Source organism: Ctenopharyngodon idella, chromosome 3, assembly GCF_019924925.1.
Source record: "Ctenopharyngodon idella isolate HZGC_01 chromosome 3, HZGC01, whole genome shotgun sequence".
Lineage (NCBI taxonomy): Eukaryota > Metazoa > Chordata > Actinopteri > Cypriniformes > Xenocyprididae > Ctenopharyngodon > Ctenopharyngodon idella.
Window position 1 is genome coordinate 46,701,053 of NC_067222.1, and position 21,903 is coordinate 46,722,955.

Consider the following 21,903-nt stretch of genomic DNA (forward strand, 5'->3'; position numbering starts at 1 on the left):
TTTCTTGGGATGTTTATATTGGGGTTAGTTGTCTGTGCACCACCACTGAGTTCTACAGTTCTGTTTGCTGGGTTTTTTCGCTGCGGTGTAGGTAGCATTTATCTGCTAATAAGCACTATTCTCTAATATCTGAAACTGCTGCAACAGGCATATGTTATTTAGAGAGTGTTAATGAGCTCTTTAGCCATAAGACCTCCATTTTGGTCATCAGCGGGTTTCTGGTGCCTGTTGTGCCAAGTGCCCCGTCCGCTGCTTCCCTCTTCAACCTGGCTATCGTGAGATCTCTGTGGGAAGCCGTTTGATAGACTAGCCCCCAACTGTGGATTCAGTGGACTCGTCAAACCCTAAGATTAAATGTAAATTGTCAGCATGGCTAAACCATATGTATTGGCTCCTCGCAAGAGAAACAAGTTCAGAGTTGTTGATGCCGCATAGGACATGATGAAATTTTCCAATCTGAATTGATATATTAGCGAAAAATATTGGTCTACATTCAGTGGGGTTTTTTCTGTTTTGAGTGAAAGTTGTTTTCTACTTAGCAAATGGAAACAACTATTTTTTACATTAATGCTAGTAGTGGTTTGATATCGATGATTAATTATCTGACTAAAAAAAATCAAAAGAGTTTATCAGTGTCATATTAAACAAGAAAGATCATGTTTTACAAAAAAAACAACTAAATAATAGTAAAAACTTCATAAGAAACTCAGTGTTGTTGAGCGCTTGCGTCTCAAGTGGCCTGATCCAGTGGACATGTCCTTCATCAGCAGGTAGTTGGCACTTGAAGGAAGAGGTTTGTGGTTTGGCTGATCTGTTTCTCTTCTGTGATTCAGTGATGCAGTTTTGGCCAAGAAGTACATCAAACCTCTACGGCCCAGAAAATCTCCATTCCAAAAAACCCTCTCTAACTCACTAAGAGTGAAACTCATGGACTTGAAAAGATCCCAGGAAATATTTGCAAGAATATTGACAGGTAGAGAGATGATGAAATTTAATGCTATTTATGAAGAAAATAACTTTTTCAACCTCAACCCTCAGGGACCCAAGTATTGATATTGATGATGTATTGGGTTACGATTTTAGAAAAGTGTTGAAAAAATTGCAATGCTGGACTTTTAAGGTTACAAAATTTCACCACTGTAATAATTTAGTATTACTTCTACTTTCTTGAGAAGCCTAAAATTTGGAATAGAAAACCTCAGAGCAGTCCTCTGAAACTCTCTAAAGCTTTAAGATCCTGGAATATTCCTACACCCCTCTTACACTTCAGAAAGTTTCATTAGGCTACGATGAATATCACTTAGAATAGTTCATCTATGATTTACTGAATGAGCTCTGTTGTGGGAAGAGCATAAAAATTGTTGACCATAAAACCCACTGTTGCAACATTACAAAAATCTCAAAGGTTTATATTATTCAATCCATATTTTTACTCACTTTTCCGCCCATGGCGCCATTACAGTGAGTGACTTCCTATAGGATGCTCCGCATTTCTGTTTAGTTGTTGTAATCAGCTTAACAACGTTATTGGTAATACAAGCAGTGCAGGCTCTGAGGGAATTTGTGAATTTAGAGAGTGTCATAACAGCTACAGACAGCTTGAAGAAAACTACTCGAAAATTAGTGTTTTGACCACAAGCCTAAAACAAGAGCTAAATACTAATTATTATATGGTTTTATTTTGAAATGAAATAATTCTGTAGAGTTCTATCTTAATTTCTTCGCTTTCATGCAGCATAGCTCGACAATACACCCACAAGAAAAAGTGAAGTCGGTGCATTTATAAGTGATCCAAACTCAGAGCACCTGGAAAGTGTTTACTGTGAACTCTGCCTGTCTCTTTGAATCACGGAGCGTAACAGACATAGTGATGTTGTTCACAGTCCACCTTAAACCCACTTGCCCGTTTTGCTACTAAAATGCTGCCGTTACTTGTTTACATTATGTGCTTGAAACTCATTCAAAACAAATCACACCCATTTCACAGCTGTCCAGGTAACATGGGTACTTCAGTAACTCATGAAAACAATCTGAAAACCGGAAGTTTTACATTTTGATCCTCCCAAGAAGAGTGCAAAGCGTAATTGATCATTTGTTCTTCATGAAAATCGTGGAAGGGATTGGAAGATTGGAATTTGATCCAATCACACAACAATCACAGTGTTGCACTGGGGAAGATGCAAACAGTAATTTGTTATATTCCTGCCTGAAAAGTGAAGCCAAAGCATTTTGTTCACCCCCTTGGTGGCTGGCTGCGCTATAGGTCATAAGCCCCACCCTTTCCATGAAACTGTTCGTTCGTTCGTTTGGTTTTAGCTAGTTAATTTGATGGTATAAAAACGTGGTATAACATCATGATTGACAGCTGTGCTTGCGAATGAGTCTGCGGGAGTGTAGGCGGGACCTTGATATCGTGGCTCCACCTCAGGATCACTACTGCGCAGACTCGGGCTCCAAATGACCTAATCGACAGCAACCGTTTCTGGAATATAGTGGAGAGTTACAGGATGTTATTGTAAGTGTAAATTGGGGCAATTAACAGGGCAGAATTGAAATTGTGTCACCTATCTCAGGTGATCTGATCATAAAACCACAAAAATATTGCACCTCTACCTCTGAATGCAGTATGAATGATCAGATCACAAAACAAGTTAGACCTATGTTTTGTGCTGACCACTGCAATGAATGTCAGGTGTAAATGGAGTCGGCGTGTCACCAGCATGTTCACTAACTGCTGCACCACAGTTCTGTCCATTACCTGTTGAGTTATATTTTCGACATTCATTCATGTAATTTATGCTAATTTCATTTTATTTCATTAGATATTAGTCAACATGAGCTCTAGATATCTAGACAGTTAAATGCTCTTATCTATTCACCACTACTCATTACTTCATACGAAAAAATATGCTATTAAGTTTCCTGTATTGTATTTCTGTAATTTTATTATTTGGATTTCAAATTTAGTGAATCCTGATTCAAATGTTGGACATGCATAAATAATGGTTCACTCCCCCTTATGCCATAAAAACAAAAACAAAAAGATAGACCTACCATTGGCTGAGCCAATGTAACAATGTTGAACTTAGTTGGATATCTGTTTGGTAACAACTAAATTAAAGTTATATTTAGAGTTGAGACTTGGGTTTTGGATTGGGTTTTATACAATTATGTACTGAGTAATATTAATTAACAACATGTACTTATTATAGGATTAGGGTTTGTTTTAGTGTTACAGTTGCATGTAATAGACCATTTTCAAAGACTGTGATGACGTGTTTCTACAGTTATTAACATCACACATCTGGATATACATTTAGAACTCTATACTTATTACCATATATTACCATAGCAGTGTTATATTACCATAGCAGTGAATTACAAAAAAAAAAAAAGATAAAAAAAAAAAATTAAGACTGCTGTGAGGGTGTTTCTAATACAACAGCTGAGGGACTGATGGCAAATTTCACGTAATGCTCTTTTCTGACTGCTGGAATCACTTTTTCTTTATTTTGTCCTTCTTTTGGAATGTCATGGAAAGACTATAATTGAATTTTTCTTTTGCTGTAGCAAATGAGAACAGAAATGATATTTGCTGTCATCTCGCTATAAACATTTATCCAACTATGACTGCTTCTACTTACCCAACTATGACGAAATGTGAAAAGGGTCCATTACGCAAAATTTATAGTTATTGACATTAACTTTTTCATAATTTGGTTGCTGTCACTTTCAGACCTGATGTGCGGATCCATTATACTGTTGCATGTGCGTTTTCTTTCTCAACTGTTTACGTTCACTTACTGTGTTTACATGAGTACTCACCAAGACCGGCATTTTGACATTATTTTGTGTGTATTTGACTGTTTAAGCTCAATAAGCAGCGAAAAGGAACTCAATTTAGTACTGAGAGGCGGCTTTATGTGCGCGCACTTTGGGTGTGAACACAAAATCTGCGAGAATGAGTAAAATAATGCTCAATACACACGCCGAAATTCAAGCCCTGTAACACCAACAATATTCACCCGGAGCAAATGAAACGAGTGAGTGAGGGGAGGCGGGTTTGTGCGTCAACTTAATGTTGGAGAGATGAGAGAGAGAGAAAGAGCAGCTGGTATCGCATATCTATTCCATGGAAAATAAGTATTGGAAGCATTTCAAATATTTCAGTATCGATATGTATTGAAAAATCAGTATTTTGACAAAACTACTTTGCACTTAGTTTATTATTTCAGATGCCTTTTTAAAAGACTACAATTGAAAAATGTATGTTACAAATAAAATTCAACACGCCAAAGTGGCTAGTAGGAGTGACTGCGTTACACGCCACTGCTGAAATCCACCCGCGTTTGGCAGGTTGACGGGTGTTAATGTCAAGGCCTATGTACATATAACGTGTAACAAGCACACTGTAAAATAAAGTGTTGCCAAGACTTGTTTCTAGTCAGTCCTATACATGTGAGTTTAATCTAAAGATCTAAAAGTTAAAAGAGAATAATTTTAGTAAAACAAAATGATTGTTATTGGAGGTGATGCTTGTCAAGTCAGTTCACATTCCATAAACCTTCACACGTCACCAGCAGACAGTACAGGGTCATCCAGTGACGGGTAACATCACTCACATCTCTTCCTGGAATACATCAGAGGACATGCTGCGGAAAGCTGGCAGTGTGAATGGACATCCTTCACACACAATGAAGATGAGCCATTCAGACTCATGTCTTGATGTGGTCAGGACATCAGGAGCGTGCAAGATGAGCAAATGACTCGAGCTTTTCTCACAGCACAGGGAGCTTTTGTTCCAGGTTGCGGTGACTTGTTTTCGCTCTGTACCCTTGGTTTGTCACAGCTCATTCTGTAACCCACATTACATGGTGTCAGCGTGTGTTTTCCTGTTAGTTTCAGGAAATCACAGCACATCTGGTTTTACAGCCTTCATTGGAGACTTCAAGTTTGTCTACAAGTCCAAATCCAAATTCAGTTTCCATTCAGTGGTGTGTTAGATTTAGCCCTCCTCTCATGCGTGGCAGTGGAGGGCTATATCGATCTGAAGGAAGATGATGAGGGAGTTCAAATCCCCTCGTCTCTGGACTGGAGTCTGTGTATTAGTTTCCTTAGACTCTGCCGCCCTCCGGGTTCCTGTTTTCTTTAGTCTGTTTGAGGATGAAAAGACCAGAACATCAGGATGGTTCTCAGTAAATATAGTTGCCTGCAGCTAGCACAGTAAACCAATACACAGCAGACTCCAGAGACCATATGCGCTTTAATGCCCATTCCACACGTCCACAACTTCTGGGCGCTATCATTATTATACAGAAAAAAACAGTGGTCAAAATCTACACTTTCATTTATTTTGGCTTTTATTAGCCTGCACGCATTAAGCCTTGTTCACTATGAGTGGTTTAATCGCTCGCTGTACTGTTGGTCTCTAGGGAGCGTTGCTACTGCTGAATGATCTAATGTTATTGGTAAGCTGCAGAACTGGACATAGCTTTTGAAAATCAAATCACAAATGAGAAGTATTTCATTCTATTTTAAAGGGTTAGTTCACCCAAAAATGAAAATTGTGTCATTAATTACTCACCCTCATGTCGTTCCACAGCCGAAAGACCTTCGTTCATCTTCAGAACACAAATTAAGATATTTTTTATAAAATCTGATGGCTCAGTGAGGCCTCCATTGCCTCTTTCTGGCAACACTTTCAAATGCCCAGAAAGCTACTAAAGACGTATTTAAAACAGTTCATGTGACTACAGTGGTTCAGTCTTAAAGTTATGAAGCGACGAGAATACGAAGCTTTACGAATCTTTTGTTTCGAATCAGTGGTTTGGAGCACCAAAGTCACATGATTTCAGTAAGTGTTTTGAAATTTCAATGGTTCACCACTGGGGGGGGGCGTGACTTTGGCCATTTGATACATGCTCCGAACCACTGATTCAAAACAAAACATTCATAAAGCTTCGAAGCTTCATGAAGTAGTGTTTTGAAATCACCCATCACTAGATATTGTTGAATAAAGTCTTTTTTTTTTCTTTTTTTTTGCCGCACAAAAAGTATTCTCGTCGCTTCATAACATTAAGGTTGAACCATATTTCACAATGTTCTAATTTAAATAAATCAGAATTTTTTTGTGGTTTAATTATTATGTATTATCTGTTTATAGATTGTATTTGTTGTGGAATGAGAATTGCTGCATATTTCATGTTTTGATCTCCAGACAGATGTTACAGGGGAGCTGTAATGCCCCTTTTTACAAGATGTAATATGACTGTAGTAAGTCTTAGGAGTCCCCAGAATGTGTCTGTGAAGTTTCAGCTTAAAATACTCCACAGATCATTTATTATACCATGTTGTAAATGCCCATTTTTGGGAGGAAAGGAAGGAAAAACATGCTGTTTTCGTGCATGTATCTTTAAATGCAAATTAGCTGCTGCTCCCCACCCCACTTTCCGGAAAAGGGCGGAGCCTGTACAGCTTGTGCCTCGAATACTCTGCAAAAACTAACACATCTGTTTGGTTTTGATTATCATCTTTATCATGCTCACTTGACATTGCAGTTCTTCATCATCATGAAACTTTATTATCTGCATGCGTTTTAAAGTCATATCAGTCTAAACTTCTGATATGGTTTTCTGAGCACACACATCTGAAACACGTGCACAGAAAGCTGGATGTCAGACGGCGCGTCGTGTGAGAATTAAACTAAGTTCTCTTTTACGTCTTATTGTGCTTAAACTGTGGATTACACACAAGGTTATGTTAAAAAAAAAAAATACAAAGTTCACATAAATACAGTCGGTTATGTCTGTGAACGAAAACAGCAAGTAAAGAAATCGCATGTGTATATTAGATATGTGTATTAAAGTGAAAGCAGCGTAATATACAGTACCTATTGCTCTTAATATGAATCAAAAGAAAAACAGAAAATAACTCACTGCTCTTGACTGAATAACTTTAGTAGCTTTAATAAGAATACATTTTTTACTTAAATGTTGCTGTTAAATGATATGGCGAGGAGATAAACATGGCGGACTGTACATCTCACTCAGGGGAGGAGCTAAGCTAATAGGGCAGAGTCTGTCAGCAGTCGTAGGCGGGGCCTAAGCAATGTGACGTCACATTGCTAGAATCTGCAAATGGCTTGTTCTGAGACACTGCTTATGATTTATGGGGATTAAAAAAGAGGAGTGGGTGGATTTTTACCATTATAGGGTGGCTGTGTACACACATTGCCAACACACATTTATGTTCAAACACCATGTAACTAAGTGTCTGAGACATTAAAGGGGACCTATTATGCAAAATTCACTTTAAGTTTGCATAATAGGTCCCCTATAATGTCTCAGACACTTACAAAAGAGAGAATCAGTTAATTTCATTTAGACCCACTGTACAGATGCTTCATTCTGCCATTCAAATCCACTATTTCCTTGTGACTTCATTCATGTTTTTTTTATTTTTATTTTTTTTATTTCTCATTAATGTAACATGGAGTTCAAACAGCATGGGAGAACATCTGAAATCCTTGGAGTATAGCATCATACCGCTCTGATTGGCAAGTTAATGAAGCTGTCAAACTTTCAAAGAACTTGATTCCCCAGTAAGAGATTAGAACATAGAAAATGAAGGCGGACATGGCATAGGAGATCAGGCCTGCATTCTGATGTGCCAAAAACAACAGGCTTGTTGACGGCGGTCACGTTGTCTCTTGCACCAGCAGGGGGTTTGGATTCAGCCATTCGGATTGTCTTGCCGCCCAAGTAATCTCAGAGCTGTTACCTAGGCAAAGGCTGGCTGCTTTGCAGAAGCTCCAATAGAGTGCATTTTTTAAAAATGTGGTACAGTAGTCTTTTCTTCTGTGATGAATTTCTCATAGGAAAAACAAGAATTGTGACTTCATGGTGACTTTAAGTGAATTTTAACAGTTGGGAGAGGTTGTGTATCAATATATTGGATCTGTGCATTAGGTCTTAAAGTGACAGCAGCGTAATAAACCTGCAGCCGTCTGTCATTAATGTTAATCAAACAACAAAAGAAAGAATCACTCACTGCTCTTGACTGAATAGCTTTAGTAGCTTTAATAAGAATCAAAGCAAGTTTAATTGTTACAGTTAGGATAAGCTGTGTTGTATTTTATATTTGATTATTAATATCTGTAGTAGGCTAGTTGAATACTATAGATATAGACTTGTATTGATATCATAGCATCTTTATTTGCAGCAAAATATACTTGATGTATATATTGCTTTTGTGAAATAATCGTGTTAAATATTTGTGATTTCCAAAGGGATGCACGATATATTGCTTTAACATCGAAATCGTGATGTGCGCATCCACAATAGTCACATCGCAGGATGTGCAATGTCCAGTATAGCGATCGTTAATCCATACGGACCAGACACCACAGTTTAAAACGTGATTCTCCGATTAATTGCAAAGCTTGACCATCATAAAATGAAAGTTTATAATTTGAGCGTTTTAGGTCCTGTCAGTTTAAACATTCAAGAGATTTTAAACCATTTGAGCACACAAAGACGCTAAAAAGAACTCAATTCTGAATGTGCAGCTTTTATATGTACGCACAGGCACACACACACAGAGCCACGCAGATGCACGTGAAGACCAGATGCTTTCTGTGTCATGAATGTTAATCAAACAACAAAAGACAAAGAGATTGTTTTAACACAGATTGTTTAATTTATACAGTGAGACTATGCAGTATTATTATACATTTGATTATTCAATTTCTGTACCTGAATACTGTTAGACTTAACTGCATAAATAAAGCATTATATTTGCAGGTAAAGCAATGTATTTATTTCATTTGTATCTTCGTTTATTATATTAATCTATGCTTGCAATTTGTTCATTATATTCTATGCATATTCACTCACCTACAAAATCACCCCAATCATTCTAGAATGATTAATTATTTCCAAATAGAGCTATTCAAGTCATCTGGTGATTATTTTTTTTTTTTTTTCTCACATAACGCAATATATATCGCAGAAAAATAAAATATCGCAATGTCAGTTTTTTTCTCCAATATCGTGCAGACCTAGATTACAATATTGACCAAAATAATCATCGTGCAGCCCTATTCCATTATTATTTCACTTTACTATCTTGTACAAGAGTGGAAGCTCATCCAACTCAGCCATGCTGTATATCCAAGTCATCATTCAGATCCTTTTTCCCCCCATTTCAGGACATATGGTTGACACAAGAGACTTTCTGCCAAACCACGGCTGTTTTTAAGCAGTCATCTAATGACATCGTCTTGATTTCAGCTGCTCTTTTCAACTCTGGAAAACAAAACAGCACCATCGTGAGTCCGTCCATCCAGCTGTGATGGGTCACCGAAGATGGGCTCCAGCAGACGGGCTCTCGCCACCAGATGGGCCCTCGATGATGAAAAGAGTTTTAATCTCTGGCCAGACATCACTGAAGCTTTTCACTAGGCTTCATGTTGAACTCTTAAAGACATGCAAATGCATTTCAGCCAGAGATTTGGATCGCACCAACCATCTTTCATCCAGAATGGTGCTGTAGTCCTTGAAAATGCAAATTGAGGAGCATTTCACACATATAATACCTCAGAAAATCACCATAAAGGCTGATTCACACTGCACCGACAGACGCCGACCAATGCCAACAATCACCAGATTACAGTACATCACTTCTCAGACATTCCACGACCTGACAAACACCGATTCAACATGTTCAATCTGTGAAAATGAGAGCCGACCAATGCCAACGGGGGTAAAAAACTAATCCGACCAAACCTGATGAAGTGTCTGTTGCCATCTGTCAGCGCATTGTGAATTGGCCTTAAAAGAACAGGGACCATCATACTCCATCTTATCTGTTTCCCTGAGCGATGCACTTGGGATATCTCACTGTTTTACAAAAGCTGGTTAAATGACACTTGATGTCAACTTCACAGAGGCCACGTACACACTGCAGTATATACACACTCCTTTTCAGAATGTTTAATCGCATTCTGTACACAGACATCAGCAAATAACGACCGTTTTTAAATCCTCGTACAGCTAGCTGTTAATACAGCGAAGCAGTTTGGTAAAGTTGAACTCACGCTGACAGTGATTAAATCCACAGGTCACTGTGGGTTTTGAGAAGGCATTTCTGCCTGACTGTTGTATCCAGTTATATCAGGTGGTGGATCACATGAGCTTCACTGTCTTTACTCCCATTAGTAGTCACCGCATTGTTTTGCTGCTCACTTGCAACTGTTCAAATCTGTAAAACCATCTCTTGCTCCCAAGTCATCTCACATTGGCTTCTCTCATTGAAAACGAATAACTTCCTATCTTTTTTCCGCTACTAAGTGTAAATGCCCTTTAAGGCATAGCATGGGACTGACATAGAATGCCACCTGATGCCATAGAAGAATGATTTTTGGTTCCCCAGAAAACCTTTCAGTGAAAAATTCTAAAAAAAGAACCAGTTTTTCTGAAGAACATTTTTCTGAAGTCTGAAGAACATTTTAAAAATCTACCATAAAGAACCTTTTGTGGAATGGAAAGTTTCCATGGATGTTAAAGGTTCTTCATGGAATCATAGATGCCACTAAAGAACCTTTATTTTTAAGAGTGTAGTGGAACGACACTGACAGGAAGTACTGTACCTCTGTGAGGAAGTGCTGTAGGTGAGCTTGTGTAGCTCCTCACACAAATTTAAACCTGTCTGGGCCTATTTGCTGTGGAGTTATTGCGGGCAAGCACAGTTTTTGTGTTTGGCCAGGGTATTCATAATTTCTTTTTATTGTATTTTGGTTCTCAATGAATATGTGCCTAAATAACAGAATACATCACAGTCTGTCCTGCATTCTTATCTCTCTCACTTCATTTTAATTAAATTCTTTTGTTAAACCGTTGAAGTTACATCATATATGATGTGACATTCTCTGTGGTTATTGCCTTTCATTTTCTGTGCTAGTTTCTCAGCTTCTTTTCATAAAAGCACGTCCAAGCCCATCAAAGATGCATCAGAAAATTCTTCCCAGAGTCCAGTTTAAGAGGGAATTATAGATTAAAGGCTCCTCCGAGCCGAGATCTAATAGCTTTGTGCCGTTGCAGCAGCATGTGGGCTGGTGCTGCGCTGCTCTGGCCGTATTGGACCCGCGCGCACTCTTGGCATCTGGGTGTTTGTGTGACACGGCTTTGAAGTTCGCTGCTATTCCCCCAAGTGGCCGCAAAACAACTTCAGATGGTTTTCCGACAGACGTGCCACGTGATGCACTTAGCAGTCTCCTCCCAGGGATGTTTGGGAGCGCGAGGTGCAGACGAGGGACTGCCAACATGCCAGACTCTACCACACACCACCATCTGCGCGAGGGTTAAATGTTTTGGGAGCACAGATTATTTGATATCAAGATGTCACTTCATTATAACGGACGGGGTGTGCTGTTGTTTATACGGCTGTTAGCTTCAAGCTTGTGCTAAAGTACACCATATTTTATGTAGACTTAAAGGGGTCATGAAATGCAGTTTCATTCAATTTTTATGTTATGTTTCTCGAGGTTAGTTTATAAAGTTTGCAAAGTTTGTATTTGTAAACAATGATCATTTTCCATCCTCAATTTCACTCTGTGGGAAAAACACTCAATTTCAAGAGGCATTACCTCTTGCCCACAGCTGTGATTGGCTAACTTCATCGCACCGTATCCACGCCCTACTTTAAAACATGTCATGTTTTGATACTCAAGATGGCAAGCGCTGTAATAGAACTGTATATGTTTGAGCCCGAGGCAGAAGAAATAGAAACAACCGGGTATTTATTAGCAACACTCAAGCAATGATACTTTTGGATAGCATTAAACGCTGGTTTCGATCTTGTATCGATCTTGTATCTTGTATCTAGTATCGATCTTGTTATTGGTGGACAGACATGAGTTCAGAACACACCTCCTTGATTTCATACGATGATGAGATGTATTCTAAAGAGTTGTATTCTATGTACTTCATTATAAATGTTCCTGGTCTTATAGTGCATGACTCGTCAGTTCTTGTTACTTTAAAGAGAGAAATATCTGTCATCAACATGTAATAATGACTTTTCTGAGTGTGTATGTCACATGGGTGGGGAAAAACAATATTTACCAATAAAATCATAGCACAATTTTCACAATCATCAAATCCCAGTAGATACAATCAAGTCATTATTTCCTGCTAAATTGTTTACTCAGATTATTCAGAAGTATTTGGAAATATATCAGAATTTCAGAAGAAAAATGTGTAAACAGAGATTCTATTATCTAATTATTATAAAACCTCTGCACATAATAACCTAGAATACTGTCTAACATTTGATGGATGTTCTGTCAAGTCTTTCTGTCAAGTCGTCAGTTAGGAACCTGGGTGTGCTCTTTGATACCAATCTTTCCTTTGAAAGCCACGTTTCTAGCATCTGTAAAACCGCATTCTTCCATCTTAAAAATATATCTAAATTATGCTCTCAGTGACTGACATATGCTCTCAGTGACAAATGCAGAACAGTTAGTTCATGCGTTCATGACCTCAAGGCTAGATTACTGTAATGCTTTACTGGGTGGTTGCCCTGCACGCCTAATAAACAAACTCCAGCTGGTCCAAAACGCAGCATGTTTACCATAGTCTGCCAGATCCCGGCCCTGTCCAGATGAGATGAAGGACCTGCACCTAGACACAATGACAACGCAGCCCTGAAGTGTCAACTAAACTATCCACTGCGAAGGCCTCCTTCACTTTCCTTTCCCTATGTATGGATAAAACATTATCAAAATGATTCCAGTTCGCATGGATCCGTGGAAACGACTAATAATTCTGTATTATGCAGGCCAGACAAGTAATTTGGTGATGTCATGTTGTAAAAAAGACTAAGCGTCTGCTCACACACATTCAAATGCGTATACCTATTTTCTAAACAAGTAAATAAATGGCAAGAATGCATTAAAAGTCTTCTGTTTTCAGTTAAACAGGTTTCATTTAAGCAGCCCCTAAGTTAATAATTAACGATTTTTACAACGGAAGTGATTCAATCAAAAACTTACTTTAGCTCAAATATAACTTTTTCCTAGAGCTGCTGTAAAGCCAAAATAATCTCTGTCCATTAATTTTCCTATTATCACTGTGAAGCTGCTTTGAAACAATTTGTATTGTAAAAAGCGCTATACAAATAAAGATGACTTGACTTGACTAAATGCAGTTTTGATGGCTTAGAAATATGTTTTGCCCTAGTTACCACTAGCAGTGAGCAAAGCTACCTATTCCATAATGCTGTCCTTATGTAAAGTTTCAGCAGTTGGTCAGTGTGTCAGACGGTTCTTGACTGAACGAGGTCTCCGATCTATCAAGGGCTAATTCCCATGGTAATGCCTCTGATTCCTTCTCTTTTTTTTTTCTTTTTTTTTTTTTGCAATCCAACTACTTTCTTTCACTCGCTTTCACAATAATGCAACAGCTCATTGGTAAGTGGTCTCGATTAGGTTTTTCATCTTCCTAAAATGAGAAATGGCAGCGGTTCCTCGTCCCCATGGGTAACTGACCTTTGATTTGCACTAATTTTGGTCATTAAATCAAACCGCTGACCTTTATGGAATGCTGAGCTTTGATGTTGAACTCTTGTGGCTCAGAGATCAGAAGCTGTGGTGTCTGTTTCCCTCTTCCTGGCTAGAATGGGCACAAATGCTCCACTGGTCCTGCTTGGCTTGTTTTCTTATCCCCTCTCTATCCGGACTCTTCTGTCTTTTCTTTTTTGCTTTGCATTTGTTTTTGTTTTGCAGTCTAAGCATTGTATTCCCAGTTTCATTATTCCATAAACACATCGTCTGTTCCATATATGGGTTCACCTTAACGGATTTACAAATTTAGTTGTTTGTGTTTCTCACCAGACCATCTCTGATCTGGAGGCCCAGGTGCATTCTCTAAGGAAGGAGCTACTGGCAGCCCACAGTCAGAGGAAACAGCAGCTGATGGAGTTGGGTGTACTGCGGGAGGAGGAGCGACAGCGGGCCGCTCAGGACCAGCAAGTAGCTCTGGACCGCCTGCGGGCCGAGATGGATCAGGTGCGGCAGGACCTGGAAAGAACCCACAAGTCTGAAAGAGAGCTGGCCCAAGAGAAGGTTGGTGTGCAATTCAGAAAGAATGTCTCTTTGACATTCTAGGTTGCAATTCTGATCACACAATCCACATGGTTACTCCTGCATGATTTATATAATGTAACCAATGGGTGACCTGTCAGACAGGCTGGTCATCCGTTTTTCCAAACCCTAATGAGCTACTGTCTAAATAGGATGCTACATTCGTAGGCACATCCCACACATTGCACATAGAGACTCAACTACTACTCATAACCATAGATGAATTAATACATAGATGCCATATGCGTGTACATCTGACACAGCCTACGTCAACAGCACTGGTCAACAGAGAAAATAGAGAAGTCAATAGAGAAAATGCCTCTGAATTCATTCATTTTACATCATTGCATTATAAATTGACTGCCTTGATCCTTTTCTTCACAACATTTGTCATGACACATTCATTGTTAAGAAAACTGTATTTGGAGTTTACAAATAAAAAGAGAAGTCACAAGAATTGTGGAACAGGCAGGATTTGTTTCTGGCACTACCAACTCGTTTCTTTTGATATAATGCAGGATTATCTGATGTTTATGACAAACACCATGTGTTAACCAGAGGATCTTGACCTTTTCAACCGGACGGACATGAAAATGTATTGTCGTAATCAGTGAATGTTGCTAATATGGTGTCTATACATTAATATCTATGATTCCCACAGATTCTGACATTAGCATATTGCTAGGCTAATGTCATGATAATCTAATAAGCACAAAAATGCACAATATGCATATTACTACATATACACCACATTGAGGGGGAGACACAGTATTCCGATTATTTACCAATCAATGGCAGACTGATAGGCTGATGGTAACTGAAAGGTTCAAACCCTTCAAGATTTGAATTCTGCACCTGACTGGACATGGCTGTAGTTCACCGAGAAAAATATTTACTCACCCTCGACATTCCAAATCAGACTAAAAATCTCATTCAATTCAAATATGGTGTGCCAGATTTGATAACAGTGTTGAGATCATTGAGATAATAATGTGATAATTGACCTTACGATGAACAACTGACACCTAAATACCCAATCAACTCACTGTGCTGAGGAGCCTTTTTTTTTTTTTTTTGGTCAAATTATTGTAACTGGTAGAAAGGTGGTGTTATGGCACATGTAATTTGGATACTAGGCATCCAGAGTGGCTAGTTAATAGAGTTTTGTTTGTTCTGTTCCCTAAATCATAATCTTTTGTTGTTCTTTATGACATTAACCTTCATTCATTTTACACTCCGCGGGTGAGTTTGGGCAGTTTTCATTAACGCTACATGCAGTTTAGACTCTTACATGGAATTTTATATGGCAGTATTATCTTCAGATAATTTAAGGATGATATTTGGTTTATTTCCTCCGTAAACATCTATCTACTGTTAGAGTAATACATGCACATGGGCTTCATCCAAGATACTTGTGCATCTGTTGAATTCATCTAATGTGTGGATTATTTGGTTTTATTTGAAAAACAGAAGCATGCTTAATGGACTCTGGTGTGAATCTCTGGTTTCAGCATCTCTGTGCTCTGATAAGTTATAAATAATATGACATGCATCCAAAGTATTTGGAGAAAAACACAAAACAACATTATTTACCTGTTTGCATCTGTAAAGCCTCTATTATGCTGTTATGCCAACTTGTTGACACTTGTGTAGATTTTCCCTTGTAATTCCACTATTTTTTTTTTTAACTTCTACCACTATATTTAGTGTTTCAATATAACAACATGAATCATGATACAAAAATTGTGCTTTTTGTGTGAAGAAAAACTAGGATACACTGCATGTGAAGTAATTTATTTCAAAATGACCAGGCACATAAGTAAGCGAGCCGACTCGCGTCGTCATTTCAATATACACAATCAATATTATATATCAATATTCACATCACAATTTCCACAGTCAATTTCCACAATCCAAGAATTTGTATATTATAAGACACTGTGGCAGAAAAAGTAAATAAATAAATCACAGCCACACCTTGAGTATGCAACAGATAAACGTATAACTTTATAAACAGATGAATGAATACACAAGACAAGCTTCTCACCTAAATCATGTGTGTGTTGCATTTAATATACACAAACACATTCACACATGTTCACTGATGGCCTGTGTTGGCTTAAACTCCAGCACTGAAGGGAAGAGATCACGTTAGTATTTAATTATACACATTAGCCCCTCTTTGCTCCGGCTCTATCGAGGTTGAGCAAGCAGACTTGGGCGACTATACCGGAAATCCTGCATCCTTTCTGTTTTTAAAGCTCTTGATTCCAGCCGCAGAGACGAGGGCTGGAAAGTGGCTTTAATCCAGCACAGGTTGGCCAGGAACCGGCTAAAGGTGGTATTGATCAGAGGGTAATCCTGATTAGGCCCATCAAAGCGATTAGTTTTCATTAAACACATGCACCACCGCTGACTGCACCCTCCCCCAGGACATCTGCGGCACATTAGCGTGCCATTTGGCCTCTTCATAAATCCTGGGCCTCCATTTTGGAACCATATGTGAGTACATTGCTGCACATAAATCCCATCTGAAGAGAATTGCGCCTCGCTTTTCCACTCTCAAGCTGACACGTAAGGCTTGTTTACAAAATCAGTCTCTGTTTCTGCCACCCCTCATCTGATACTCATCCTAACCTGCGGCTGAAAACCTCCTCTGAAGTGACTTCAGTAATGTCTGTCTCTGAGACTGATTGACACACTTCAAACTAGAGCTGCCAGAGTTAATGTGGTTTCAGGTTTTAATACTGTTACATACAGTATTATGCAGTTAACACATCCATCATTTGACGATAAATGGGACTCGTTATCATTAAAGTGAAGTTTTTACTTTTGTAATACGCTTTCCAGGTTTTATTGTGCATGATTCATCAAGGAATATCTTTAAAAATATAATATATAATATAAAAAAATAGTTTGTTGGGCCTCTCAAATTTCCAGTATAGACAACTTTTAACAATTCAATCAAATCACAAAGAATAAAATCAATCAAGCCCTAAAATTTTGTTGCAATGTCAAATTACGAAAGTAGAATAGGTTGTAAATGCCAAAATAAAGAGTCTGGGGGGGAAAGCCACTAAATGCATTAAAACTAAACAAGCACTAGTAAGACGAAAAACATCCTAAGATGTAAATTCAGTCCAGTGGAGGATGTTTGCTATTTAGACCAATAAATGCCCCCTTGAAGAAGAGAACAGTAATTAACCAACAGAATTTGCTACACAATGGTGTTGAATCTTCAATAACATTATCATGTATTCCATAAATTATCTGTCAGATTTAGCAAGAAAACATAAGTGAGGTATTAAGGGATAGTTCGGCCAAAAATAAAAAATTCTCATGTTGTTCTCACATACACATACTTTCTTTAGAGGAACACATAAGTGAAGTGAAAGTCTCAATCACCATTCACTTTTGTGAAGTAAGCATTGTCATGATTACATATGTAGATAAATATTGCTTATTGAGACAGATGATGTTAGTGTAGGCCTGTGAGAGTGACCAGGCTATTATAGTGCAAGGTACAGGAGCTAAACTGGCTCTCTGATCTCTCTCTGGCCAGAGGCGCAACATCAAACTCATTCCTCCAAAGGTAAAGCTGCTCTTTCCTCTGAGGATTAACCAAACATCTGACTTACACACTCAAATATGTCTCATTTTGCCAGTGTTTCATAGTTCCCCAATGCAATCCAATACATCCAAGTCATCCGCGATCAAGCATCTCTATCACTTTTACTCATATTTATTGTTAGGGATCTGAAGAAACCTCTAATCCTAAGTACTAAACTTAGGTGAATAACTTGTTTGGCACCATTTGTGCTACAAACATAAATAATTCCTCATATTTCTTTTCTATGCAATCAGACTTACGATTTTCACCTGGTGGACAATAAAACGGGCAGAAAAATGCTTCAAATGAAGAAGAGACCCGAGCCATACCCCATCTCATACCACTTTTCAATCATAATAATGTTGTTACAGGAGACGAGTAAGTCAGTGAACTGCTATTCCATTGTTGTGAGAGTGGAAGGATGAAGCAACTCACCACATTACTACATAGCCAGCCCACAAACAAACTCGCCACTCACAGACTTTGTTTATGAATCTTATTCCTAGTTGCATAAAGCAATCTAGGTTTTTGTGTTGTTGTTTTTGAGTACAATACTTGGTGAAGACGTAATCCCGCCCTGGTCTCTGATGTGCATAGCTGATTTTTATGACCCAGATTGGACTCTGGCTCCAACACTGGCACCCTGTTGCTGGTAGAAAGGTAATGGAAGGCTCTTTTGGTTTAGGCTAGTGGGCAACGACTCAGCATCCTAGCATCGTGGAGACTAGAAAGGACCATTGCACTGACATTCTCTTCAGAAAATGTAAAAACTAGTTTTTCCTTGTTGCATGATAGTAGAAACGTTATTGAGATAAATCCTATTGGTTTCACAGATTATTAGTCAGAACGCTTTAAAGGCAGCTAATGATTTCATTTGCGCGTTTAGCCCGGTGCGTTATCTCTCCCCAACTGCGTCAGAGCTTCTTTTTGTGTGTGTGTTTCAGAGGGAAAAGTTTAGCTATTTTCATTTGGAAGTTTTTAGGCTTTTAGATTCGTAGTGACTTGGCATGTTTCTAAGCTGAAATTTCTTATTCTTTTGATGGTGTGAGAAACGCTGTCCTCGGCAGTCAGCTGCCGCTGAAATGGCCAGCCAGAGTTTGAAGACAGGTCCAGAGAAAAAGGAAAGAGAAATCCATTAAATCCATGAATGGGTTTTCATGAAAGACACAGGCTTTTTGAAGGCGAGCTTGTGGAATAAAATAATAAGAAACAGAATATCAGAAACGATAAGATCATGTGTAAGATTGTTCCAACGTCAGACGCTTAGTGAAAAGAAAGGAAGATAAAAGTGAATTTATTCCAGTCTCTGTTAACAACGGAGGTTTATCTGGCTGCGGCGAGTATGTGTGTGTGTGTGTGTGTGTGTGTGTGTGTGCAGCCACCAGTACCCAATCTCCATCCACCACAGAGAACCCTGGGAGCCTTGTTCCTCCAGATAAACCTGACTTCTTTCTGCAGCTCACAGCCAGTGCCTCTGATGCTCAGATGTTCTTTGTACTTTCTTCTTCTTTAGCTTTGGAGTAACGGCTCTACAAATCACGGCTTCCTGTCCTGATTTCCTCCGGATTCAGACCTTTTCATGTCTTCTCTTTTACTGCAGATTCCTCAGCAAAATCTGCCAATAAGAAAACTTAAGTTCAAAGCTGATTTTTTGACCAGGATCTCTCTTTAATCACTGCATCCAGTTCAACTGGATCCCTAGAAGGAAAGCCGTTTTTATTTAGGTGATACCTCGTGGCATACATGAACATTATCTTGGATTTTACTAGTTTGAGAATCTCAACTACAAACAAACATAAAGATAGATTGTAAATAAATTTAGATTATACACATAAAGAATATCATTGAGGTACAAAGTCACTACAGCCACTGAATTTCAGTGTAAAACACTACATTTTATTTACTGCAGTCTAACTTAACCAGACACTATATGCACTGGTATATTGCTGCGACATGCGTATTTAAAAATTAAGGCATTGTCAGAAATTATTTATATGTAAACGAGACTCATAGAAAGCCATTGCTGTTTGTGTGACACAGTTAACACAGTTAAATACAGAATGCTGTGCTATTAGATTTCTAGTGATCTTAGCAGCAGATTTGTCAAATGATTGAGCACAACATTATACTTTGGCATATATCCACAGTTGTGGTGTATTCAAGTGCAACTTCATTTTAAATACTGTGACTCTGTTATCTGTAGTGAAGCAAAGCTATACCGTCCCAGTAAAGTATGTGGTTGTCTCCTCATCCACCATAACTTGGTACTCATTTGGGAATTGCAACATTTTAATTGTGAGCATTCATTTTGTAGACATGCTTGCACCATACCAGATTTGCTGAATTTCTGTAGTAAATTGGGTTCTAACACAACGCAGAAGACAGCATGTACAAATAAACAATGCTATCAGTGGGTCAAATTTATTCTGTGCATTCTCCTCTACAACAGGTTTGTTTCTGCAAAAGATCCCTAATAAAAAAAATCACTGGAAAACATAAGATATTTAGCCACTTTATTGTTGCTGTAGATGTCATGCACCAGCCCAGACAAGAAGCTCTCATAGCCATCAGCTCAACTCACTTGTTAACGCTATCAGAATGTTGAGGGATGGAGATATTCAGGTAACTGTAGCATGAGGCTTTTGTTTTAATGGTGCATGTATTATTTGCCAGTGCTAAATGAGCAGGAATAGTTTAGAAGAATACTTTTACTGTTTCATATGAGGATGATAGTTTGTCATGTTTAATCCAATTGTGTTTCGTTTACAGACATATTACCGAATCATTTAGTTTGACCTCATTCCTGCAGTATTTCCACACTTTTTGAGTGTTCAGGGTTTCTCAGATGATGCAACTTCAGAGTTTAACATCAGAGGGATTGGTCATTTCAGGACAAAATGAATAACGTTACAAACTGTAGCTGTAGGCACTGAACTGGATGTGGCTGGTTCCCTTTTCTGTTTTCTGTTTGCCCCAAAGCCAAAGGCTCAAAGGATTACCCTGATAAAAGGCACCAGCCTAACCTACCCTGATACGCTGGAGCTGTCAGACCAAGTCCAGTGCCATAGATTTGACATGAGAGCAGGCAGTCCTGTGGCACCTCATATAAATTGCTTCAATATGGCCACCTTTTGTTTTATTCAGTTGACCCAAAAGTGAAAATATTTTTATCATTTACTCACCCTCACATTGTTACAAAGCCATATGACTTTATTCCTGCAGTGGAAAACAAAAATAGAAAAGGTGATGAATGCACTGGTTGTTCCAGATAATGAAAGTGAATGAGGGTCTGGGCTGTCAAACAAACATAATATAAATAAGTAAATAAAAACCCTAGTGGTGCGTTCACACCAGACGCGAATGAAGTGTTAAATGCGAGTGATTTACGTGTTAAGTCCATGCAAAGACGCGATAGACATCCTGCGGTGTGATTTGCGCGAATGAGGCGGCACGAATGGAGCATTTTGGGCATACGAATTGCGCGAGTTGAAAAATCTGAACTTTGGCGAATATTCGTGCCGCAATAACCAATCAGGAGCTTGCTCTAGTAGTGACGTGATTACGACGTAGCGAGCGGAGGCAGAAATCCGAAACAACAATGGAGGACAAAATCATCGTCGCTGTATGTGGATATCGGAGCTGTACAATACAACTTCGTACTTTTATAGAAACAGGAATAAAAAGGATCTTGCTTGGAAGAAAGTGAGTGAGGAGATCGGACAATCTGGTAAGTTGTAAAAAACGCTCTTTACTCAATTTGAGCTATTTATATACATATTGAGACTACAAGCTAGCTAAAGCCAGCAAATTGAGCTTATTCGCCATATTTTACAACTACTTTCCCGCTGACGAGTTGATGTGCTTATTCAGAGGAAGTGTGCAGAAACGAGACTGGAGCCACCTGGCAGAAGCCCCTCCCATGACGCGAATTCGCGCCTGTTGTGAAGTGAATTTCACGCGCGAATGAAGCGAGTAAACTCAAAATGTTCAAGCGTCCAACTATGCGCGAATAGCTTGATTTATTCACGCAAGTCGCGTCTGGTGTGAACGCCCCGTAATACACCTAGTGAAAAAAAAAATACTAAAATGTATTTGAAATACATTTATTTTGTGCAAGTATACTGCAAATGCATTTACATATTTATGTGCCTAA

General features: G+C 38.6%; 1 protein-coding gene across 5 annotated transcripts in view; it reads left to right on the plus strand.

The window, feature by feature from the left end:
- The window catches only part of cep112 (centrosomal protein 112), a 168,235-nt gene that overhangs the window by 82,278 nt on the left and 64,054 nt on the right, over positions 1-21,903 (plus strand). For all 5 annotated transcript variants that reach the window (XR_007928915.1, XR_007928917.1, XR_007928916.1 and 2 more), the window contains exon 21: positions 13,892-14,122. Coding sequence is in view for 2 of the 5 variants with exons in the window: in XM_051887107.1 (XP_051743067.1) it covers positions 13,892-14,122 (231 nt within the window). In the remaining 3 variants the exon portion in view is untranslated. The remainder of the gene's footprint in view (positions 1-13,891; positions 14,123-21,903) is intronic.